The 24,042-nt window shown below is 43.9% G+C and overlaps 3 protein-coding genes across 5 annotated transcripts; 1 reads left to right on the top strand and 2 right to left on the bottom strand.

The window, feature by feature from the left end:
* Nucleotide 1: 1 nt before the first annotated feature.
* On the bottom strand, nucleotides 2–5,140 carry tomm40l (translocase of outer mitochondrial membrane 40 homolog, like). Its single transcript, XM_040188517.2, has 10 exons — nucleotides 4,970–5,140; nucleotides 3,976–4,181; nucleotides 3,768–3,835; nucleotides 3,557–3,649; nucleotides 3,367–3,468; nucleotides 2,546–2,651; nucleotides 2,324–2,446; nucleotides 2,159–2,235; nucleotides 1,877–1,979; nucleotides 2–1,163 (listed from the first exon to the last, which is right to left on the bottom strand). Exons 2-10 carry the CDS (start codon nucleotides 4,178–4,180, stop codon nucleotides 1,024–1,026), a joined length of 1,017 nt encoding a protein of 338 aa, XP_040044451.2. The 5' UTR covers nucleotide 4,181; nucleotides 4,970–5,140; the 3' UTR covers nucleotides 2–1,023.
* A 2,842-nt stretch (nucleotides 5,141–7,982) lies between these two features.
* LOC120826362 (putative ATP-dependent RNA helicase ddx6) lies at nucleotides 7,983–17,832 on the bottom strand. 2 transcript variants are annotated; one of them, XM_040188559.2, is made up of 13 exons: nucleotides 17,626–17,832; nucleotides 15,615–16,704; nucleotides 15,430–15,534; nucleotides 14,064–14,193; nucleotides 13,705–13,851; nucleotides 13,511–13,605; nucleotides 13,267–13,389; nucleotides 12,869–12,997; nucleotides 12,572–12,688; nucleotides 12,401–12,464; nucleotides 12,212–12,313; nucleotides 11,629–11,851; nucleotides 7,983–11,551 (listed from the first exon to the last, which is right to left on the bottom strand). In XM_040188559.2, exons 2-12 carry the CDS (start codon nucleotides 15,855–15,857, stop codon nucleotides 11,634–11,636), a joined length of 1,473 nt encoding a protein of 490 aa, XP_040044493.2. In that variant the 5' UTR covers nucleotides 15,858–16,704; nucleotides 17,626–17,832; the 3' UTR covers nucleotides 7,983–11,551; nucleotides 11,629–11,633. The 2 variants fall into 2 exon arrangements, with proteins under 2 accessions (XP_040044493.2, XP_077936924.1); XM_078080798.1 differs by having other exon boundaries at nucleotides 10,183–11,541.
* A 254-nt stretch (nucleotides 17,833–18,086) lies between these two features.
* On the top strand, nucleotides 18,087–23,629 carry msto1 (misato mitochondrial distribution and morphology regulator 1). Of its 2 annotated transcripts, none has more exons than XM_040189257.2 (14): nucleotides 18,087–18,346; nucleotides 19,149–19,278; nucleotides 19,499–19,568; nucleotides 19,845–19,920; nucleotides 20,137–20,194; nucleotides 20,289–20,439; nucleotides 20,801–20,915; nucleotides 21,158–21,292; nucleotides 21,378–21,530; nucleotides 21,699–21,827; nucleotides 21,910–22,094; nucleotides 22,446–22,550; nucleotides 22,627–22,739; nucleotides 22,813–23,629. In XM_040189257.2, exons 1-14 carry the CDS (start codon nucleotides 18,263–18,265, stop codon nucleotides 23,058–23,060), a joined length of 1,752 nt encoding a protein of 583 aa, XP_040045191.2. In that variant the 5' UTR covers nucleotides 18,087–18,262; the 3' UTR covers nucleotides 23,061–23,629. The 2 variants fall into 2 exon arrangements, with proteins under 2 accessions (XP_040045191.2, XP_040045190.2); XM_040189256.2 differs by having other exon boundaries at nucleotides 20,286–20,439.
* The last annotated feature ends 413 nt before the right edge of the window (nucleotides 23,630–24,042 follow it).

Raw genomic sequence — 24,042 nt, 5'->3', positions numbered from 1 at the left:
GTTCAGTCTCGTAGTTTAATTAGCACTCATTCTTTCACTGAAGAGAAATGTTCAATAATGTATTTCACAAGTTACTGATATGATACAAATGGTCTCTGAACAAATAAGATTGATTTTTTTCTGTCTTAGTTTAAGGACTCAGTTTTAGTTTAAAACGCTTTTCACATATTTTCTTTATATATAAATATATATATATATATATATATATATAAATAATTTATTCCTGTTAATCCAAATATGTTTATATATAAAAAATAAGCATTCCATAGCCTGCAAATGATTTCACAACTCCATTTGAGCATTAAGTACAGGACCATAAGAAGTTGTCACCATGTTTAGTAACAGTCGTGTTTCTAGCTGAATGAATGATTATTAAACGTAAACGACTGAGCACTCGTCACGTGACGCCCACGAGAAACGAGACAACTGAAAGAAACGACCAAAGTGTGCATGTTGGTTTTTTTTGTAAGAAATGGCATTTATCAGTTTCCAAGAGGTATATACAGATCATATATATACTGATGCATATGTAACATAAAAAAGGCAACAAAACATTGATGGATTGTGTGACATGCAGTGTTGACTGGTAAACTGGTTAGTAACCAATAAATCACTTTTAAACAAACAAAAGGACAACGATTTCATTCGCTGGACGCCAAGACAGATTTACAGTAAAAAAAAAGAAAAAGAATAAAACTCAAGACTCGATCGTCAGGCACTAAACTCAGTGAATAAAACAAGCAGTTCCGGAATTCTGTAATGTCTCTTTATGTGTTTCCACTGCCTACTGGTTTGCACCAGGAGTCCACAGTCAACAAATTCTCACCAATCATTGTTTAACTTCTAATCATTCAGGCTACGATTCTTACAGGATTAAACGCCTCCAATTTTATTTACCTAGAGCTTTACTACCTTCTGATAGCAGTAAGGCGATGACTGAAGAAGTGATGGGACACACACACACACACACACACATACAAACACGGCGTTGTACATGGCGGAGTCTGCTCGTCTGCGTTCACTCTAGCCGATGGTGACCCCGAAGCCGCACTGGAACTTGTTCTTCTGGTGGTTGAGGAAGGTGCAGAGGACCAGAGAGAGCGGCAGCGGGAGCAGCTTCTTTTCTAACGTTGCACCAACGACCCAGTTACTGTCTACTGAACCTGGAGGGACACGATATTAGAGTGTCTTCAGACAAAGTAAGAAATACGACGGGACATCGATCGACTACTCACATTCAAAGACAAATTGCTTTGGAACCTCAAGAATAGATTTCACTTTGGATGAACAGAATAAATATTAGCAAGAGGGAGGGAGGGGGCTTCTCACCCCTCATTCGCTAAGATTACATTGATATCAGAGCCTTTGATTTCTCCGTTGATTTCCCATTATTTATTTTAGGATTTATTAATGTGAAGGTATGGTAGGTACATTTTTCGTTGTTTTCTCGCTTAGATTTTTCTAAAGTTCCCGAGAAATAGACACTGTACTATCCGATAACACCGTTATTGTGACCAGCAAAAATGGTTGATGTGATTTGCGAGGCGTCTGTCAGCCAACTGACATTAGCACGTTAGCCTACGTTAGAAAGACTGACGTTCTTACAGCGTACGAACGTCACTCCTGTCTATTACGGCATCTAGGCAGCTATAGACCCCAAGATGACATGATGACACGAGTTGGCCAAACGAACAAGCTTGAAAAAAATATTCATGACAGCTTGCGTTCGCAGATTACTTGGAGGACCGAACCCCCCCCCTCAAAAATATTTTTATTGAAGATCTACATGAATCACACAAATTACCTATTTTGAAACAAAAACGGCGAATTTTGCACCCCTGAAAAACAGTAATGTTGAATGCTGTATTTGACGCACCTTTAAACAGCAAATTAGCTTTAGGTACATCTAGCTGGTAGCCGAAGGACACGCTGGTGTCTTGCATGCGGGTGCTCGCCTCCAACTCCACACCGACCTGCAGCTGTGGAAGAGCAGCAGACAGTTAGGACCTGATGGGAGCAGCTTGATGAAACACGGCCTCACTAATGGCTCACCGACGGGAGCGTTTAGTCACGTTAAGGGAATTACAAATCACCCGACACGCTCTCACAATCAACCCCGAGCAGTAACCTGCGTGCGTGTCAACGGAGCCCGAGTTACCTGCTCGTTGGCTTTGTGATAGTACGACGCGTGAGCTCCCGCCGAGCCCAGTGTCAACGTGGCGATGTAGTTGCTGCCTGCACAGAAGGGGGCCAAGTCAATAGGGGTTGAACCGAATGACAAAACAACAACAATTTATCGTTACAGCCTCTGCCGGTGTCTCACCTGTGTATCGGCCCGCTAAAGACATCACGGTGCCCTCCTCTCCCGGCCTGCTGTGGTAAACCAGCTCCCCTCCCAGAGCCAGAGCCGGCGTTATGGACTGGAGGTAGTGCGTTACAACAATACCTGACACAAGGGACGACAGCAGTGAGCGCGAGGCGGCCGGGTGTCAGGACCGAGCGAGAGTTCAGTCCCCGGAGGACAAAGCGGTGACTGCAGACCTACCGGAGCCCACGAGGACGTCGGGGTTTCCAATAGTAACCGTTGCAGTATAATCTTCTCCCTTAAACTCAGCGTCGCATTGCCAGTTCACAAACTTTTGCTGCTGAGTCTGAGGACGACAACGACACGATCAGAATGATGCGTCCTGTCACAACTTCAAAACCGTGCGGGGAGAACAAAAGACAATCTGTTGGGTTGTTTCGGGTGATTCGTCAGGATCATGTGACGAAGGGCACCAGCCGGAAACACTCCCCAAAAATATGAAGATGTTGCATAAACCGTCAATGGAGTTATGACCTCTATTTTGCTTATTAAATAGTGTCATAAATGTCGGTAGACAACGGCTTTTATCAAAAGGTTCTTTATTACTGCACAAAGACTGTCGACTGTCACAAAAAACTATTACCTCCATGTATTAGTAATACATTGTTGAATAAATAACGTGAATTATAAGAACAAACCCTAGAAAGACCCTAACAACAGAGAAATGAAGAAGTTGTTGGTGGATGCGAGTCCTGCTGAATTTGGGATGTTTCCTTTTCTACTCGTCTGAAAGAAGCTAAAAAGACCCAAAGCTCAAAGTTGATCAATTACGTTTTACTTAGATTGTCTTTAACAGCTCGTGTCAAAAGAAACGTTAATCTCTCCTTGAAAAACGTGTGTTGTCACCTCATTTCAGAACTAGTTATGGACCCAAATACCATATATGTGAAGAATTAGCAATCATCCACGGTGAGAACTCAGGGAATATTCAATAGAATTAAGTGTCAAAGTAAAAACAAGAGGAATAACTTAAATAAAAAAGATCCAAAAGAGGAGTTTACCTGGAAGGCGAGTTTGGATCGCACTCCGTTGGCGATCTGGTGGATGATCTGGGCGTTGAGGCTCCCACTGTTGTCTATGTCTCCAACCATGACTGGAAAAAACTGATCCACAACCAGAGTTGGTTTTACAGTTCATGAGTAAAGAATATCTAAACGTATATATATAACTACTTTTAGAGGAGATGTGCACCTCTGCCGGACCCATCTGCTTTGTTCCGACGTACGTGGCACCGAACCTGTAGGTGGAATCTCCCGTGGTGCTCAGCAGCAGAGTGTGATTCACCTTAAAGAGAGTGCACATCGAGGACTAAGATCTCCAAGGAAAACTGCGTGAACTATATTTTGTTTGGCAGTTAGAGGGAAACCGTTGGTGTCAGTGTGTAACAACAAACTCAACTGACCTGGAAGTGGTTGCTGAGGCCCTTGTTGACAAATAGCCTGACGCCCTCCATCTGCATTGGGAAAACCTCTGAGAAGAAAAGAAAATGCAGAATAGACACATAATAAAGGACAGCAGCTTATAAATGATTTAGTGTATTTCTAAATTGAGTCAAGGCATAAGAAGCCAAACAACACCTGTTGTGACGGTCTTCAGTTATTGCCCCTCACCTTTGCACTTGCGATGGCACTCGTCGAATGTACCGGGGTTAGGTAAGCGGCTGTCATCCTCCTGCTCCTGTCCTGAAGCTTCCCCACTGGAAGGTATAACTGGGGGCATCCCAAAGCCCGGCGGCACCGTCAGCCCGGGGGAGGCGGCCCCACCGGATGTGGGTGGTGGGGGGTTGGGGGAGCTGGCAGCCAAAACACTGCCCATTCTGGAGGGAGACGTTAGGGGATGAGAGAGGGTGAGTTGGGAGTCAACGTTAAAAACACAGCTCACTGACAAACTAGCATGATCATTCATTAGTGTTTAATTATCTAGAAAGGCTGATTAAAGGGGATAATACCTGTGATTTTAACAGGTATTATTTAAGTCAGTTAATTAAAGCCTTCGCAGACGACCGTGTTGTTGACGTGAACGCTATTTTACAAGTCACTGACTGGTAATTTCTTATAACTCATATAACATAAGGCACCCTAATGAGATAAAGGAGGTTATATTCTCTAAATGTTTAAAGCTACCCTCAAAGCAAAAACGGGGATTAAAAAGAAAGTGCCACCGGGCTGCGGCTGAGTGATACAAACCGGAGGGTGTAAATAATCTTCACGTGTATAGTAGGCTGAATGCCCCTTTAACCTTTCACACATGTCATGTTCATTCATAGGGAGTTCAGAGCAGCAGCAGCAGCTAAGAAAGACCGGCTAATAGAAATAAACCATAGCGTTGAGTGGCTTAACTAGGCTTTCTTACGAAGATGTCACGAATTTCTTGAAACCTGCCTCAACTAACGTGAGCTAATGTTACAAGCCTGTATTAAAAATTTAGCTAAGCTAGCTAGCTACCAAACAGCAACTGACAGGCTTAAAACAAACGGCTGCTATTTGTAAAGGGAAACAAAGATTACCTAGGGGTATTTCAAATGCTAAAAATACGCCAATAGTTAATATATTTTCAACTAAATCTCTTATTACGTAAAATGAATTGCTAACGGTAGATACTCACGTTGTGATTTACAGAGGACGATGAAGCCGGAAGTTAAATACAGTAGCACCAAAGAAGAAGAAGTGTGCGGCGCTAAGGCGGTGCCTGTTTCCATTACCGGCTCTATGATTGGACGACGGACAATGACCCCTAGAAATGATTGGCTACAGAAACTGTACTATTTGCGTCAATGGCGTCATGCTTCTACTTAAAGACTATTGGCTAATGGGAGTGCGGTCCGTTGCTGAGAGGAGGGATATTTAATTCTGAGGTCACCGATTGGTGGAGAGCTGCAGACAATAGTACGGATGAAGTATAACGCCTTCAAGGTCAAATAACTTCGCCAAATCCTAAACTTCACGGTGCTTCCCCGCTAACTCGCTGAGGGTATAGTTCTTTCCCATTGTCAAATCGTTGAGTGTTTTAACTCTGGTAGACGTTATGAGCACTTTATGAACCCTTTCTCCAAGGAAGGGAATTACCCACAAGTCATCGTAACGTGAAGTTAAAATTGGGATAACCAGTGAACACACGGAGACGCAAAACAATTTAAATAAAGAGGACGACACACGTGTATTCAGTGTTGCCAACTTAGCAACTTTGATAGTAGTGTTGAGTATTGAAGTATAAACATGCACGCTTACGCTAGAATGAAGTATAAATTAATGAACTATAAATGCATAGTAATAATGGGTGAAGGCCGCTTAAAGGCCGGATTGCACGAACAACATGTATTTCAAGTCTCAACACCAGCACACAAACATGTTGCAGAAAGATGCAGCCCTATCTGGGTCAAATGCAGTTCAACAGGAACCGCCTGTTCCCCATTATAAGAAAGAAGTTGGTTGTCGTCATGCCGAAAGTTCCTAGCAGTCAAAGTGGGCATTAACACAGAGTTGCCAAAGTTGACCGTCAGGTCCTGGGTCGGAGAATCTTTTCCCGGAAAGAGATGTAGTTCAGTCTGGTCGGGGTGGATTTTCAGATGGTGAGCGGACATCTACTGAGAGATTTCAGTCAGACAGGCAGAGATCCGTGCCGCCACCTGAGTGTCCGAGTGAGGGAAGGAGAGAATTAGTTGGGTGTCACATAGCTGTGGTAGGCGAAGCCATGCAAGCGAATGACAGCGCTGAGAGAGTTGGTGTAGAGCGAGAAGAGGAGGGGACCCAGGACGGAACCTTGAGGAACTCCAGTAGTAAGAGGACAAGGTTCCGACACAGATCCTCGCCAGGTTACTGTTGTGTTCAAAAATGAAGAAACGCCGGACGGACAGAGGTCATCGCAGATCAAAAGGTTAAATCAAATGTATTTAATAAAAGAGATGGCGTTGTGGTAAAAAGAACATCTCAGCTGAGGAGCCGCTGGTCTCAGCAACCAACAGGCCCCAAGTCAGTCTTTTGACCATCCCTAGTGCCCGTCTGTTGCCTCCACCAGCGAACTCGAGAACAATGGTTCCTACAGGTATTTATAACAATGCTTAAAGGTGTGAAAGTTAGTGTCCACACCTCTGGGAGTGGTCTTCTGGTGAGTTCAATGTAACTCGGGATTTCAAATGATCCTTAGTCAATATCAGTTGTTGTGCAAGTATTACATGTATGCATTCCAGTTGATTGCATTAAATACAATCATAACTGCATTGGTATTATTCTATTACAGTTGAAGAACTACAGTGGTTTTACAATATTGTCATTACTTTATTGATTACAGTTTCAGAATCATGGCTGTATTCTGGTGTACACTATATGCATTTTTATTAATTTTATGAACCGGGTCGTATATTTGTTTCTAATATCCTACATTACCCGGTAGGTGCGGCCGTCGAGGTACGACGAGGAAAGGGAGAGAGCAGAACCTGAGACACCAAGTTCCTGAAGGGAGGAAATTAGGATCTGGTGGTTGACTGTGTCAAATGCAGCAGAGAAGTCCAGAAGGATGAGGACAGAGGAGAGAGAGGCGGCTCTAGCAGAGTGGAGCAGTCTCTATGGAATGGCCTGCCTTGAAGGGGGCCATGGAGGTCGTAACGGTGGAGATAGAAGGAAAGTTGGTTAAAGATAGCACGTTCAAGAGTTTTGGACAAGAAGGGAAGAAGAGAGACCAGCCTGTAATTGTTTTCTTCAGATGGTTTCAGGATAGGTTTCTTCAGGAGTGGGTTAACTCTTGCCTCCTTCAGAGAATTGGGAAAACAGACAGATAACACAGCAGTGTGTTATCAATGCTGATGTTAACACCTTCCTTTCCTCACCTGTCTCATCAATACAGGTGAGGAAAGGAAGGTGGTCAGGAGCGAGGGGGTGGAGGGGGGGGAGGAGGACTAGGGGGTTCGAGGAGGTTGGAGAAACAACATGTAATTGTTCAATAATTCAAAATGTTGTGTTTGAAAATATCCCATCATATAAAATGTGTTTCGTTTATATTACTTCTACAAATAAAAATGTGATAATGGACAAACGTAAACTAAATGTCGAATCATTTTTTTCCGAGATGGGCAATCAATCTGAGCAACGTTATTTTGTATTGTATACAATGACGAACGTCATCATGCAATGGCATCACGTCATTTAGCAACAAATCGATCGGCCTCGAGCAACTTTCCCGGAAAATTGATTTGCAACAGTGGTGTCATAAAATATATACAATACGCATAAATACCCTCAATTGTAAATCATATTTTTTGGCGTTGTCATGGTGACGTGACAACGTTCTAGCTATTTTTTATCTACCAATTTTACTAATTATTGTTCAGTTTCAAATTTAAATTTTTTAGAGTTGAACACTATAAAATTACACAAAATATGAACACCTAATTAGCATATATATATATATATATATACATACATACATACATACACACACCAGAAAACATCCAGAAAATTATATTGTAGGATTAATATATATATATATATTTTGCAGTTTATTGCTCCCCACACTATATACTTATTGTTTCAAGTTAAATATTCCTTCTGGGACAACGTAGACTTATGCTAGTGCTTCATTAGAAACCCCATTATGTAAATAAAATACTGAGCACCAGGCAGCGTGGATTCCAAATCAATTTATTGAATTTTATAACCCCTGCATGTATTTCCAAGTTACAACAGTAGAGGACCAATTGATCAACACATGTCGATGACATACCTTGTGTCTCTCCAATGCTTTTTGTAAGGAAAGAAAAGAAAAAAATACTGGAATAACCTTAATTCTTGGTACTACCCAATAGTGAACAGTTTTCTTCTAAAAGGTATGAAAAGGAAATCATGGGGCAGCAAAGGAGGTAATTAATAGAACTCCAAAACATGGAATCTGGTTTTAGGGTATGACAATTAAAGTCCAAATATGATAAGTCACTTTAACATTGGACTGAAAATAGTTTTGGGAGCAGCAAGGTACCAATGCATACAGAGAAGACTGGAGACTCAAATACGTCTTCAAGTATGCAACACCCAACTGAATATATATCCACGTTGCAGACAGTTTACCCTCCATTAAAATAAAAATGTGAGTGCCAATTTAACACCACTTTTCTGTCCATGTTGCAGAGGAAATAACTGGGACTAAACCTTCAGATTACTGCAGCAATTCTGCTGAGTCCATCGTTGAGTTTGGCTCAATTAGCCTGAAGTGTCCATTTAGCTAGAAGAAGGCATTAGGGGCGTGTCGGCCATTAATGCCATTTTTAAAAAGGGCATGAAGCTTCCACAATTCAGAAGTTGCAATAATCCCCAAAACTGCCAATTTGTATTTAAATGCTCACCCGTCTTTTTTGAAAGTTTGACAAATCTCCCTCCCACAACCCCCCTCACCCACCTGACGCCAAAGGCCAGGGGACAGTGTACGCGCACGCACACACACACCCTCTCTCTCTCTCACTGACTCACCTCACACACAAACTCTCACTCACACACTTCCTCGAGATCTTTAGTTCCGTAGCTCTAATCATCAGTTATATTGTTGATAATAAAACTGTCACAACATGTTAAACACACGGCCGGAGCTACAAAAAAGTTGGTGGAAATCGTAATAATTGGTAGTTTTTCCGCCGAGTACTTTTAGTGCTAATTCCTGATAAGTCAGATACTTAATACATGTTGATGATGAGAGCCAGGAAATCTTACAATGTTCCTCAATTTCTAAAAGTGAACACGCAATTTCCACAACTGTGGACACGTGCGTGCAAACTCACACTCCCACACATACATCTCGCTCGCGCACACATACATCTCGCTCGCGCACACTCCCACACATACATCTCGCTCGCACACACTCCCACACATACATCTCGCTCGCACACACTCCCACACATACATCTCGCTCGCACACACTCCCACACATACATCTCGCTCGCACACACTCCCACACATACATCTCGCTCGCACACTCCCACACATACATCTCGCTCGCACACATACATCTCGCTCGCACACTCCCACACATACATCTCGCTCGCACACACTCCCACACATACATCTCGCTCGCACACTCCCACACATACATCTCGCTCGCACACATACATCTCGCTCGCACACATACATCTCGCTCGCACACACTCCCACACATACATCTCGCTCGCACACACTCCCACACATACATCTCGCTCGCACACACTCCCACACATACATCTCGCTCGCACACATACATCTCGCTCGCACACACTCCCACACATACATCTCGCTCGCACACACTCCCACACATACATCTCGCTCGCACACACTCCCACACATACATCTCGCTCGCACACACACATCTCGCTCGCTCACATATATACATCTCACATTTGCTTCAATGTAAATCCTGAATATCTATTTCAAGAAAAAAAAAGCTAAAAAAATGAAATTTGACCTCATTCGCTCATGAACCAAAGTATTTTTTGTAAACAATAATTAATTTACCATTTTGTTTTCTCAAAATTATTCACAATACCCCGTATAAAGATTGCCAAATTGAAAAAAACAGGGGAAAAAGCACTTTGATCATCGGCAACACAAACATGAAACAGGCTCAAAAAGATCTCAGTGCTTCGATGCTTTCTAGTAGAACTAAACCCTCTGGCCTTAAAACACAAAGAAAACCCGGTTGTGTGTACTTTGAGGTAAAACAAAATTAAAGAAAAGCGTTTACATTTGATTTAAGTACCAGAGTAAAGCAAAGATTCAAGACGCCCCCCCCCCCCCCCCCCCAAAAGAGAAACCCCTCCACAAATGACCCAGTGCCAAATGCTTTAAGAAACATCAAAAGAAATCTTAAAAAAGCAAAAATAATCTTTTTATGTTGCGTTTTGTCGTTGTAAAGGAGAGGACAAAAACAAAGAAGTCACAGCTGCCTGTTCAGAGATGCTACAATTTTGCTTTCAAAAACACATAGACACCCCCCCAACCTAAAACACAGGTGTGCTGGAGAAACAAAGAAGAACAAGAAAGAAAGAATAGAAGATGTCGCTGCTGCTGCCGCAGAGAGACCGCTGACTCAGTTTCAATTGAAGGTGAATGTAGTCCTTTACCAGCAGAACGCGTCACAAAGGACAGACCTGAAGACGAGTCCTGGTGCAGCGGCAGCAAATCCACTCAAGAGCTTAACATTCAACCTCAGGGCTGGAGAGTATCCACATACAGACAACCGATACATCCACCAACTTTCATTTGGTCACAACGGGGCTTAAAAAGAAAGTTTGACCTCAATATTCGGGCGGAAAAAAAATGCCTGTAAATAATTCTAACTTTCTATTTCCACACAAAAAAAACAGTCTGAAGGAGTAAAAAAGACGAAAAGAGGAAATTAAAAACTTGTTTTGCACCAATTTCCACATAAACGGTTTATCCGTCGGAATCAATTCGTCAGACGCGGGTATCAAAGCTGTTCTGATGCCGGAGGGGAAAGCGGTCCCACAACTACAGAGGCCCGAGCGGTTGGCAGTACAGAAGGCGTCTGGGGGGGCGGGGGGGTCTCAAGCAGTCTCGTCCTTTTAACTCTGCTCAGGTATTATTCATAGCGAAAGGGGAAAAACAGTCACGCAGTATTTAAATAAAGCTGCCCTTTTTTATTGCAACGTTCTCAATAGAAATAAAACGTTCAAATTCATCTGTGGTCTTTGTCCCTTGCATAACGGATGTTTAAATAAACTTGGGTATATGTTGCGCATATTTGTGCTCGTACTCTGCTGCATGACAGGAGACAGCAGGCTATGAATGGATGAGTGCTCATGGGAGTAAGTAAGGCACTTGAGTGACGTGTGTTGCGAGGTGGCGGGTGGGATTGCGCCGTTGTAGCGTCTTTCAGAGGGCAACCATGACAACCGTCTCAGAGAAGGACCGCTTCAGAACAGCTTTGATATTCGGCCTTGCGGTTGTCTCCAAGAGAACTTGGAGGAAATCAACGCTATGCTCGTACGAAGGATGCATGGGTCAATTGGAGGTTGGTGCAAAACCATATGGTGTTTTCATTAAATATGAAGAAAAAAAAAAAAAAAGAATGAGGCAGCTCTTTCTGAGCAAAGATAAGAAAATGCTTGAGGAAAAAACAAACTGCCTCCACGTCCATTTGACCGGCTGTGGGAGAAAAATGGAACTGAAGAGTTGCCTGTGAACGATGATCTGTGCAAAAGCCTGCAGCGTCCTGGAGGAGACAGAGCGCGGTCAGTGTCACATTCCTTCGTGCAGATAAAGGCTACTAATCATCTCGCAGCATCTCGCCTGGTTTAGGTGCTGTCCTGTTGGCGCCCTGTTGGCTTCTCCTCGATCTCCTCCACGTCGCAGTCTGCGCCGGACGTGTGGAACTCGGCCACGTAGAGGCTCTTGTCGATGCTGCTGGGAATGGGCTTGATGTCGGTCACCAGCTGGTCCTCGATGGCTTTCAGGTTGAAGCGGTCCTCTGATGTGATCAGGTTGATGGCCAAGCCCAGGTGACCAAACCTCCCTGAGAGAACAGCCAAAAATCTGTCTTATAAACTGTAGTGATGTTATCTATTGCCAACAGAGACAGACTGGACTTTAAGTGCAATTTACTTGACTTATTTACTAGTTAAATGAAAACCAATCCAGATCCTGTTGAATATCCAGACATTTTAAAAGTTAGGCAAACTGGGCAGGTGGGAGCTGTACAAGTAAAAACTAGTATACTTACAATTAGAAATTAAAAAGCATTCATCTTAACTTCTTTTAAACATTGCTGCCAATTCTGCGTTTCTAGATTCTTTTTGCTTTCCATTCTTCTAAAGCTCACTTTCCACAAGAGACAGTGAGGCTTCGACAACATGAAACGGTGTAAACAACAGACCTGATCTTCCAATACGATGGAGGTAAGTCTCGGCATTCTTGGGGAAGTCAAAGTTTATGACTACGTTGACAGCCTGGATATCGATGCCCCTGGTGAAGAGATCTGTCAGAAGAAATGAGATTTAAATCTCTGTTGGTATCTGAGGCTTTGAAAAAAAACAAAAAAAACGATTGTACACAACAAACTCACCAGTGCAGACCAGGTTTCTGCACAGTCCATTTCTGAAGTCGTGAAACACACGGTTTCTGTATTCCTGAAAACAAACGGACGTAAAAATGCTGCAGTGGCCATCTGAAATAATACAAATAAAAAAAAAAAGACATAAGTGCAACATCTCTGTCAGTTGTTTCTTGTCCTCACCTGCATCATCTTGGCGTGGATGTAGAAGCAGGAGTAGCCCAGCTGAGTGATCTTCTTGGCCAAAAGCTCCACCCTTTGGGTGGAGTTACAGAAGATAATCGACTGGTTTATCTGAAGCTGAGAGAAAAGATTGTGTTACGGATCATTATGTCTACCACGTGTCTTCGGATCAAATTGTACAGCAGTGTGTTCACAACACAGAGTTAAAGAAGAAAAAAGAAGCTTTCGCACCACAGCATTATGAGAGGAAGAACCATTCAAATGCTTGGATGTGAATAAAAAAAACAGGTCAGTTACCCTGGAAAAAAGTGTGTTTAGGCAGTGGACTTTCTGCCTCTCTGTGACGTAGGCGTAGTATTGAGTAATTCCCTTCAGAGTCAGCTCCTCCATCAGGTTGATCTCGTAGGGTTTCTGGAGATGCTTGGCCTGCAGAAAGGAGAGAATACAACCGTTTTGTCAATCAATGGAATGTGTCTGGTCATTTTGTTCTGCTGTTTCCAGCATTCCAAAAGACTTTTACAGGATCCAAAACTAGCACATTCTGCAATTGTTGCCCTACAAACAATACCAAACACAAACACAGATCTGGAGACCGTTTGGGAACAGCTTGGGCTGCAGTGTGAGCCGAGCGGCGCCAAGTGGCCCCGAGCCATCGGGCCGGCTGAGTAGTGCAGCAGCTCGCCGAAAAAACCCACCATGAACTTCTGCACGCTGATGGGGAAGGTCGCAGAGTAGAGCAGGATCTGCCTGTTCTTGGCCAGGAAGCTGATGATATCCTCGATGAGCACCACAAAATCCTGAGACAGCAGCTTGTCGGCCTGAGAAGAAACAGACAATTTAATACGAAGCAGGCGAGGTGGAAGTCTGACAAAGCAAATATATATGTACTATAAAACCTTGTGGTGAGCAGAGCGCTTCATATTTATTATTTGTATTTACCTCATCCATCACCATGATCTGGACTCTATCCACCTTGGCCACTCCCTTCTTTATCAAGTCCAGGATCCTACCAGGCGTTGCAATGACAACATGCACTGATGTGGGAAAAGGAAAGGTGAAATATGTTTCATCTTGACTTGAGATGACTAAATATGACTTTCCCATGGTCAGTGAGACACACGGTGCCTTCTTACCGGTTTCATCCAGGCGCATGATGTCATCCCGCAGGTTGGTGCCCCCGGTGGTGGCCATGACTTTGACTCCACCCAGGTGTTTGCTGATCTGGATGGAGATCTGGCTCACTTGCAGAGCCAGCTCACGGGTGGGCACCATGACAAGTGCTAGAACATGAAAAAAACAGTAGTGGGTGGTGGTGAAAAGGATTTACAAGGACACTTAAGACTACAGAAAAGTGAATAATAGGAGGGACACTGAGGGTACAAGTAACAGCGAGGGCCCGGTAAAGAAGGAGGAAACAAAACTAACTTAAGCAACATAGATGGTTTAGAGGGGAGAGAGAAGTGAGGGTGGGTGGATGAGCACAGCCTCTCACCTTGTATGTGGTTCTTTTTCAGGTCTATTCTCTCCAGCAGTGGGATGAGATAGGCTCCACTTTTCCCTGTTCCGTTCTTAGCCCGAGCCAGAATATCCCGTCCGGACAGCGCGATGGGAATGCTCTCCTCCTGCAAAGAATAAAATACAATCCTTGGTCTCATTCTACTCAAGTGTCATGATGATAGATATGTAACGTGTAGGGGTGTAACGATTCATTCACTGAATCGATTAATCGATTTATATTCCTGCGATCCAACTGAATCGATCTGTGCTCCGCAAATCGGCATTCCGGACGACACATATCGATTACAAATCGATTGAAATGGTACATAATCGATTGTATTGATACTTGGAAACTGCACATTGGATTTAAGTACAAAAACGGCATGGATGTGTGTTTGATTGTTTGTTTGTTTTTTAGCACTTTAGACACGTTAAACGTTACTGGATTCAGTCTGTCTGTGACGTCATCAGTACGCAGCGGCAGCCGCTCGAAACTCGGAACAAAAACAAAACACAGCGTGGAGGAGACGACTGCGAGCGAGACATTTACAAACCAACTTATCAATCCAGCGCGTGGAAACATTTCGGCTTTTGCAAACACGGAGGTGTTCTAAATAAGTCGCTCGCTGTTTGTAGAATATGTAGAAGCCAAATAAAAACCACGGAAACACGTCGAATCTTTCCGGCCATCTACTAAGGCGCCGTGGGATTAAACAACGCCGACAGTCAGGACCTCTAGCAGCGTCACCGCTGCAGCAGCAGCAGCAGGTAACTGCAGCTCTGCAGACACCTCAGGCCTCGCCAGCACCAAACTCAACATCACAGCACAACAATTGCCAAGTTTACCTATAAAGACATGCGACCCTACAAAGTGGTTGAAAATCCGGGGTTCTGTGAATTGATCCAGTAAAGTTACTGAATTGATTTCAAGTCACTGAATCGAATTGTTCTAAATTAACCCAGATCGTCCATGAATCGAATCGGCAACCATGAATTGCGATTCGAATCGAAGTTAAAATTAATCGTTACACCCCTAGTAACGTGTCAATTTTTGCATGTTGTAATGGAAAAGTTTCATTAAAAAAGGCCTTCAACGTGAGGACAGTGACAATCCAAATAGAATTTTACTTTAATAGAGTGAAACAAAAGTTCCCAACTCGTCATGTCTTTAGTTGTCTAGAGGTTAAGCAGACTTGCAAAACTGCAGGAACATTTACATTTTTAGTTTTAATTCAACAAACTGCCTAAATCTTCCATTTAAATATGCAAAAACGGGTAACGAAAGAAAGTTAACAAGATATTCTCAATATCAAATCTGCCAAGGATATCAAATTTGAAGAAGAAAAAGAAAGCTGTCGTACCTGGATAGGGGAAGGTTTCTCCCAACCCATCTCAAAGATGCCCATCAGGAGTTCCCTTTTGAGACAGTAATCTTCAAACTCATTCCCCTTGGTGGACGTGACATCCTGCAGTACACACAGCGAAGGGTGAGCATGACGGCACAACACTGCATTCAAATCCACTAAGATTACCTAGTTGGACTCACTGAGGTTTTGACCCGGTTGTCTCTGGGTGGGAGCTTTAGGCTTTTTTTCCAGTCGTCTCCAAACTTGATGCCTCCTCCGTCCTCAGCAGCACCACCTGCTAGCTTGGCTGCACCCAAAGCCTTTGCTTGAGTTGTGGGTGCTGGCTGGACTGAAGCGGGTTTGGTCTGTCCTCTGAGCTGCCCGTTCTGCTTGTTCAGTCCCATGATGACGGGGCCAACGTTTTCTGTTCTGGCGGTGGCCATTTTGTCCCGTTGTCCTTTTCTTTTTATTCAAAAGTATTAGATTTTTGCCTCTTAGGTTTTTCTTTTTAAAAATTCTCTTTAAAAGTAAAAAAGTTTAATAAAGCATTAACAAACAATATTCTCTATTCTTTTTAAGTCCAAAGCTTTCACAACTGAAGTCAATTGGTAGTATTTACATATACACATGTACGTGTAGTTGGGTCCCCTTCAACAAGAGTGACTGACGTACAGGAACAAAAAAAAAAAAAAAAAAAAACGTTTTTACACAAGAGCTCTTCAAAATGAAGAGAAATTTGCATCCATATGCATGTATATACTTGCCCACAATATAGAAAAATTATATGTGAACAAGTATCAAAAGCGGTCCAAGTCCTGAAATAGAACAACTAAGGCAATCTGAACTTGGGGAACAGCCTCTTCGATATAATCTTAGTTCAATGCTTAAATTTCTGTTTCTAAATTGAGCATTTCTTCTTTCCACTTTGAGTCCATAGATTTGCTCAATATCCCTGTTCTTCCAAAAAAAGGATATCCAACTTTGTACACGTTTTCCGCCAATAACATATAGTCTGTGATGCTCTACGTTTGGTTCCACTGTGTGTGGATATGTCGCTCCACTGCGTGAAAAGAATCCTGGATTCACAAATACAAACGGGGTTTCTAGTCCAAAGCCAAACAGCTTTTCACCCCTTTTGAGTCCTCAGTGTGCGTTTCCCTTCTCCTCTGGGTGTTCAGCCCTCTCTCCACGACACTGCCGGTCTTCGGGTTGGTGTGTGAAGTGTGTGCGAGTGCGGCTGCGATCAACCCGCTACCTCCTCAAAGTCAGCCAACAACTCAAACCTGTAACCTAAAACAAACACAGAAAGATAAACATACAACCCAAAATAGCAGGGGGAAAAAACCTGGGAGTCTTGCCCCAAAGGTTGGGCTGGGAAGCCGTAACCGAGTCAATATTAAGAATTCACGTCTCACTTCGACAATGAAAGCATCGATATTGCAATTGTGATAAACACTACCTCGCAGAACTCGGTGAAAGACTACAGCGGTTAATTCGCCAATTGCACAGGTGAACTTAACAGGTGTAACGTTCAATCTTCTGAGGCCAATTAGCGAAGCCCAAACAGTTTTTTTTATATAAAACGACTCTACGTCTGACGGAGTTACAGTATACATCAATTTATTCAATTATTCTAATTGACTGAATTGACTATAATTGGCGGTTTGTGTCGTTCGCGTTTTCCCTTTAGATGACCGTCATCTTGTTGTCGTTTATCCTTCCTACATATTTTATGTATTAACGTTACTATGAACACTTATAGCTATTAACTTTGCTTCATTCCGACCAACTGTGTAGCTTTGTTAGGTTGTACTAATTTCCCTCAGTAAAATCCATGACTTAACGTCACCTTAAAGCTGTGACTGAAGTGAAAAAACATTGGCGTTGTTAGGCTAACGGTCCTGAGGCTAAGCTAGGGTTAGCACTTAGCTAAATCATTAAGCTGTTCAACACCTGCAGAGATTCAATGAGCTCTTAATTAAGACACATGACAACATATACGTAAAGTATAGGGAATAATGCATCGCCGTAACATTCTGTTTTATTTAATTGTTAACATAATATATGACACAATTAGCAAGATCGTTGGCATTAGGGCTAATTTAGCACTAAACTCCACTCGCTAACGTTAGCTGGCTACGTGCTAGCGAGCTCTCAGCAGCTCGGATGTTTTTAACGGAAATTGGACGGTTTCGTATACAGCAAACCTACCTTAGTTTCTCTGTTATTTCTATAAGGTATATTTGGTGTGCAGTTGATCAACTACTTCTTTTACAATTCGCTTTATGAACTGATTTTTACTTGAAATAAATCTCCTCTATTGTGTTTCTTCTTCCTTTAAATCAACATGGTCGCCTTCTTCTTCGTCTTCTCTTCCTCGGTGCCTCTTTCCAGTTCGTACACGTGACACTATACAAAGCTACTGCCGCCTGCTGTCACACACGGTTACTGCACAGGAAATGACCGTCCGTCAATGGTACATATCAAAAGAAATGTTTGTTTTCATGGCAGTCTTCTCAATATAATACAAGTCTGACGAAAACTGTTATTTCCAGAGATATTATTAAATAGTAACTTTTCTACGTCAATTTTGATGAAACGGGTGGTAAAAGCATGTAGACACCGCACGTGAAGCCATGGCGCGGTGACGTTTACAACGTCGTCATTTCTACATCCAATCACATTTCATCACACATTTCTCTGAGCCAATCACCTAATCTCATTTTAGTGCTGCACAACTTTGTGTTTGGTTGTTGCTGTTCGGTGTTGCCATCTCCAAACCATGTCCCAAACATGTCAATGAAGTTCCAATTTGAAGAAGATCGTAATAGTTTTCCTATTCACCAAGATGAGTAACGTTTGTAGAGAGGTCGTCACTCTTCAGTTGGGGCATTATTCCAACTTTGTTGGAACTCACTGGTGGAATTTACAGGTAAGCGGCTAACGCTAAGCTAGCTAACGTTAGCCTTGCATGTGTTGTCAAACTTGTAGCTGCACCGAGCGGCACAGAGAGCTTCACATCAGCAGCAGCGTGAATACGCCTTGATACGCGATGGAGCTGCCCCGTAAAGATGACGGACGACATCGGCGTTTACGATGCTGAAAGCTGCTATCGAGCCTGAAGGCAGCAGTATATTTGTGATCAAATTAGTATACTCTTTATTTTAGAGCGAACTTGTCTCTTATGGTCGAGGATACAGATCACGTGCTAATTTAAAACCTGGTTGTATAAATAACGCCTCTGTTGAAATGGTGAAGCTGATGAAGAGTTACTCTGTCAGTCAACATCTCTGAGCCTCCTGCATCCTGCAGAGGATGTCGTCTCATACCTTCTCATATACATTGTACTTTATAGTACAACAGATATCATATTTTATGCACCATCATACTTCTACTGTTAGTCCACTAACTATTGTACTTTCTCACTAACCGTTAATCTTTCTGTGAAGTCACTACACACTTGATATTAGAAAATGACTTTGATTATGTTCACAGTTCTGAATGCGTATTTTGTACTGAAGTAAAAGTTAAAAATACTTTCTGATTTAAATGTTTTGATGCTGATACAAAGAAGAATATATATATATATATATATATATATATATATTTATTTATTATTATATTTAGTTTATTCAATTAGGTTAGTACTACTATTACTAGTTCAGTCATTTAGTTTAATTAAATGTATTATTACTCTGACAGGGAAATGACAGCAGGCTTGTATTTGCATGCAGGATGCTTCTTTATCATACGACCCAGAGACGCCACCGAGTGAGATCCAGAGCGATGTCCTGTTTCGTGAAGAACAGACTCCGGGTGGACATGTCACCCACACGCCGCGCCTCATCGCCATGGATCTCAAAGGTAACTTCTCCCCGTTGAAGGCGTTTTTCTGAATGTCGCCAACGTTGGACAGCGCTGGAGCAGCTTTGTATTTCTGTTGTGACACTAATGTCCTTTTGTGTACTAGTTTGATTACATAATACATATTTTCATCATTTGGGTTTCTGGGCTGGACACGGGTCAATTTGGTAACTCGTGTCTAATGCTGAGTCACCTGACCGCCTCACTCTGTCTCTAACAGGAAGTCTGCGGACTCTACGGCAGGAGGGAAATCTATATGACGCCGGCACAGACACCTCCGCTGCCACATGGTCAGTAACATCCTTTATTCAAGGGCCCAACAGATTTATGTGTAAACAGTATTTGTGATTTTTTTCGACCGATGTTCACCTGAATCTTTCTGTTCCAAATTTGCGTAATGAAAAACTAACTATTTAATGAATGAAACCTACAATGATACACATTGACCTACATTAATTGACATAGCCATTAATAAAGGATTTTGTGACTATTTTTAAAACCAGAAGTCTCTGTTTGGACCATTCCTAGTCTCTTTTGATGTTAAAAAATCGTTCTCCATCCGACAGGGAGGGAAGCCTCATGATGCACAAAGAAAGTCCACCTCAGAAGAACTCCTTCCTGGAAGATCTGGACAGGATGGATGTGAGTGTTTCTGGTGCAAACTATACGTACAATTTTCCTTCAAAATATTGTCTTGACTTTTATTAATTGATTGTATGAGAAAGTTATTCATTGCTACTTTAGATGTTGGTGTTCATTTTATATTTTCATTGCCACTACAACAGTAGTTTATTCTCTATTGTAGGGGCTTAGTGTATTACCTTCGTAGAAACAATTATTGTGAATCTTTTTTACCAGAAAGGAGAGATCCTTGCTCAAGATGATTTTTATTCCAGTCCCCGGCCTCACTGTTCAGGTAGGGAAACCTTCTTTAAAAACCCTGCACGGTATACGCACGATTTAGTGTCACACCAAGCAGCAATCACTCTAGAGCGCCACCCTCCCAGCAGGCGCAGTGAGTGTGGACACTGTGAACAGCCAGCTGGCTCGTGTCCAAAAAGGCTACCGGCTGGAGGGCAGCGTGAAGGTGTGGTCCGACTTCCTCAGGATCCACCTGCACCCTCGATCCGTCTCCGTCATCCACCAGTACAACCATGACGGGTAGGGGCAACCTCCTGCTCTCCTGCACGCCAATGAGCAAAACGAGGCCTTTCCCCGTGCAGTACCTTCTTCTCTCCAGTAGATGTCTTTACACTGAGTTGTGCTTCAATCACAGGCAGGCGAGGGTCATGTACTGATATAATGCAACGCAGCCATGCTACGGCCCATAGCCTCGGGTCCTGGCTGAGTTAGCTTAGATGTCCTACGCCTCCTCCCCGGGGCCGTTTGGTACAGAAGACCTTGCTGGTTGTAGCAGATTCATGAGTGCTGCTGGCCGCAGTGCTTAACTGCGTCCTCGTTGCATAGCCTGTTGTTCTTCCTTCCCGCCCCCCAAACAGTGATGTCTCTTATTTGTGTGCAGCGAGGCTCACCGTCTGGAGACTTTTGGTCAGGGAGAAGGTCTCCTGCAGGGGCCGCTGCTGGAGCAGCTAGAGGACAAACTGCACTTCTTTGTAGAGGAGTGTGATTACCTTCAGGTAAGTCTTTTTACCATATACCAAACTTATAATGGCTCTTATCTATAGCGAGTTGTAAATCGGCTTATTTAAGGAAATTGCACTTTGTGGTTCTTTTGAGTTTGTATCCTTATGGTTGAAATGCACTTATTGTAAGTCGCTTTGGATAAAAGCGTCAGCTAAATGACATGTGATACTGTGCTCTATTATATCAAACAGATTTCGTCTTCCCAGGTGTAAAACGCGTGCTGTTTCAATCTCAGGGTTTCCAGGTGTTCTGTGACCTGGCCGATGGCTTTGCCGGCCTGGGGTCAAAGGTCACGGAGATGCTGCAGGACTCTTATGGCGGGAGGGGCATCCTGACTTGGGGGTTGGCGCCTGTCAGCCACCCGGACACGGTGAGTCATGGAACGCCAGTAGGAGCAGAAGCAGATGTTGCGGAAATGGGTTTCTGTACCCGTTGTGTTGTTGCCGCTCCGCCAGACGCCGATGAAGGAGCTCTACCACGTGTTGAACTGCGCGTTGGGGACGGTCAACATGGCCGCCAACAGCTCCTTCTTCTGCCCGCTGACGCTGCGGGGTGGACTGGGGAGACGGCCCTCATCGCCCGTCGCTTTCCCCCACCTAAATTATGATGTGAGCTCCTATTTGAAATCCTTTATTATAATAACAATAAATATTAATATTATCAAAGATGCGTTTAACAGTAATTGAACTTATCTCTAATTTCTGCGCCTTATTTTGACATTTTCTATTGACTTTCTTTCCATAAGATAATGACGGTGGTCTGTGTTCCCCTCCCAGCCCTCTCTGTGGTATCACTCCAGCTCCGTGCTGGCTCTGGCCCTCGATGCCCTCACCCTGCCTTACAGGCTGAAGGACGGCGCCCCCATGTGGCAGATGGCGGACACGCTGGCCGTGTCCGGCAGAAAGGTGACCTCCTGCTGCTGGAGGAGCCGCACTGTCCGCTCCGTTCAAAGAGAGAGGCGTCTGATCTCACAATGTGGTTTGATAGGTGGTGGCCGCTTACGGCGCCGTGCCCTTTCCCATGATGCACGGCGCCGCTCTCCCCGACGCACTCAGCGCCTGCGCGGACGCGTTGCCCTGGAAGCCTCTCTCGGCTTGCCCTGAACCCGGCGACGGCCGTTGCTACGGCCAGTTGGTGACACTCAGAGGCTTCGAGGGGCAGAGACTCACCAGGTGAGACGTTTCTGTACACATTATTCATTTACTTCACTTTCACCTTTTACAATCTTCCTTTTAATTCATTCATACCCTCCTCCCCGTGTCGGCCCTAATTATTATCACTTCGGACTTGTGCTTTTTTTTTTTTGGTTAACACGGGTTCCTGGCTGCTTTGGATTTGACTCTGATTATATGCGAGTTTATGCTTTAAAAAAAGATGAAAGCATGAGGAAGAAGAACAGTTAAGCTTAAAACCGTTGAGTCTACACATTTATAGAGTGTACAGAAATGATTGAGGATTAATAAGGAAATAGGCATCGAACGGCTCCCCTTTCCTTACTGTGTAACTCCTTTCCCTTCCATCAGCTCTCTGGCTCCAGGGACCCAGCCAGCCACTCCTCTGCACGACCTTCACAGAGGCGAGGACGTCCTGGAGTCCTACGTCAGGTCCTTCTACCCCAGGTCCCCCCTGTGAGTCCCCAAACCGTCACCAATAAATCATCGTACTGGTTTAGAGCCCATTTGAACCCACCGCTCGTCTCTTCAGGGCGCTGCAGCTGGTATCTACACCCAGTGCGCTGACGCCGCCGTTCCCACAGATATTCAGTCACTTCCTTGGTCCTCGGGGCTTCCTGCAGAGCCAGCCTCTTCCTCCTGGCAGTGAGTTCCATTTTTATTTAGTTTTCAGCTGGAAAATCGTCTTTTTCTACATGTGTTTCTTAATAAACTGCAGGCCGGGCGGTCTCCCTGGCGCCCGTCATGACGTCCCTCCAGTCGGGTCCCGCTGTCGGCTCGTGGCTGTCCCAGCTGCACAGCGGCGCCGGCGCTCTGGACATCCGCCGCTCGGCCCCCAGCTTCCTCTCGCAGGGGCCTGAAATGTCGGACTACAAGGACGCGCTGGAGGAGCTGCGCCTGCTGGGCCGCTGCTACCGCGACGGGACGATGTGCTCCTCCTCCTCCTCAGAAGACAACGATGACTGACACTGGCAGACTGCTGACGGCACGCACTCATTCAGAGCGGCGAGGAGCTGCTGCTGGATGAAGGAACCGGGCCGAAGACGTGCTAAGAAGAGCGCTACATGTGACCCACTCAGTGAGGGGATGGCGGAAGCATTACGCCACTTTTGTTCCGTGTCCTCAGATTACTATTTACCTGCAAAAAATGTTATACTAAGAATCTGCTATAAAATGGTTTCATTCGCAGTAAACAGCACAGCGGTTGTTTGTAAAGGTTATTGTACTGGACAGACAGATGGGGGGTCAGTTTAAAGTCAGGACACCTTCCGATCAGCTGCTCTGATGACATTGAACATCTTGCAGCTGCAGAAAGTATAACTTTGGCCAAAGCGTGCACTTGTTGATGGGCAACCATGCATTGTAAATAGTTTGGTGATCATATGAATTAAATGGTTTTTCCATCGTCATTTGCTTTGGATGCAACCCAGCTAAGACTAATGCGTTACTAGTTCCAAACCAGTAATCAGATTAAAGTTACTTGTCCCGTGCGTTACCATTTTGTCATTAATAGTAAAATATATATTTGATTTGTTCTTGCGTCTCTGGGAGTGAAGTCATGTGTATGTACACAATGGAAGAGAGATTGAAATACAATCACTAATTTGAGTATTTGTCAGCTACAGAGGGTTCGTTGTACACACTTGTACACTGTGCTGGTGGCGACAAAGTGCCATCAAGCTACAAAAACATGTCAAATTTGAAGAAACCGCAAATCCCACAAGACGGTTCCCCACCACCCAAATAACAGCAGGACTTTGGTCCAAAACCAGTAAGTGGGGGAGTTGCAGACGTTGGTCGGGCAGCATGTTGTAGAGGAAACGCTGCCCGTAAACACTGTTGACTCGCCCTCGTTTCGTGCCATAATAAACACGATCAGTGATGGAGATAAATCTGACGTCCGTGCTGAATTAGGTGGATATTATTTATGGACCGCTAATAGGAGTAA

This window comes from Gasterosteus aculeatus, chromosome 10, assembly GCF_964276395.1.
Source record: "Gasterosteus aculeatus chromosome 10, fGasAcu3.hap1.1, whole genome shotgun sequence".
Taxonomy (NCBI): domain Eukaryota; kingdom Metazoa; phylum Chordata; class Actinopteri; order Perciformes; family Gasterosteidae; genus Gasterosteus; species Gasterosteus aculeatus.
Note: the sequence above shows the minus strand (reverse complement) of the source record. Positions and strands in the feature narration are given on the sequence as shown.

What these genes read in the sequence shown, in the direction of transcription:
- LOC120826362 (XM_040188559.2), bottom strand. Translation starts at nt 15,857, where the DNA reads ATGGCCACCGCCAGAACAGAAAACGTTGGCCCCGTCATCATGGGACTG. An exon ending in AGAAACCTTCCCCTATCCAG is followed by an intron (nt 14,194 to 15,429) that starts GTACGACAGCTT and finishes TATTCTTTGCAG; the next exon opens with GAGGAGAGCATTCCCATCGC. An exon ending in TAAACACACTTTTTTCCAGG is followed by an intron (nt 12,689 to 12,868) that starts GTAACTGACCTG and finishes CTTTTCTCTCAG; the next exon opens with CTTCAGATAAACCAGTCGAT.
- msto1 (XM_040189256.2), top strand. Translation starts at nt 18,263, where the DNA reads ATGAGTAACGTTTGTAGAGAGGTCGTCACTCTTCAGTTGGGGCATTAT. An exon ending in GACACCTCCGCTGCCACATG is followed by an intron (nt 19,569 to 19,844) that starts GTCAGTAACATC and finishes TCCATCCGACAG; the next exon opens with GGAGGGAAGCCTCATGATGC. An exon ending in GAGGGGCAGAGACTCACCAG is followed by an intron (nt 22,095 to 22,445) that starts GTGAGACGTTTC and finishes CCCTTCCATCAG; the next exon opens with CTCTCTGGCTCCAGGGACCC.
- tomm40l (XM_040188517.2), bottom strand. Translation starts at nt 4,180, where the DNA reads ATGGGCAGTGTTTTGGCTGCCAGCTCCCCCAACCCCCCACCACCCACA. An exon ending in ATCACAAAGCCAACGAGCAG is followed by an intron (nt 1,980 to 2,158) that starts GTAACTCGGGCT and finishes GCTCTTCCACAG; the next exon opens with CTGCAGGTCGGTGTGGAGTT. An exon ending in AGCTAATTTGCTGTTTAAAG is followed by an intron (nt 1,164 to 1,876) that starts GTGCGTCAAATA and finishes GTGTCCCTCCAG; the next exon opens with GTTCAGTAGACAGTAACTGG.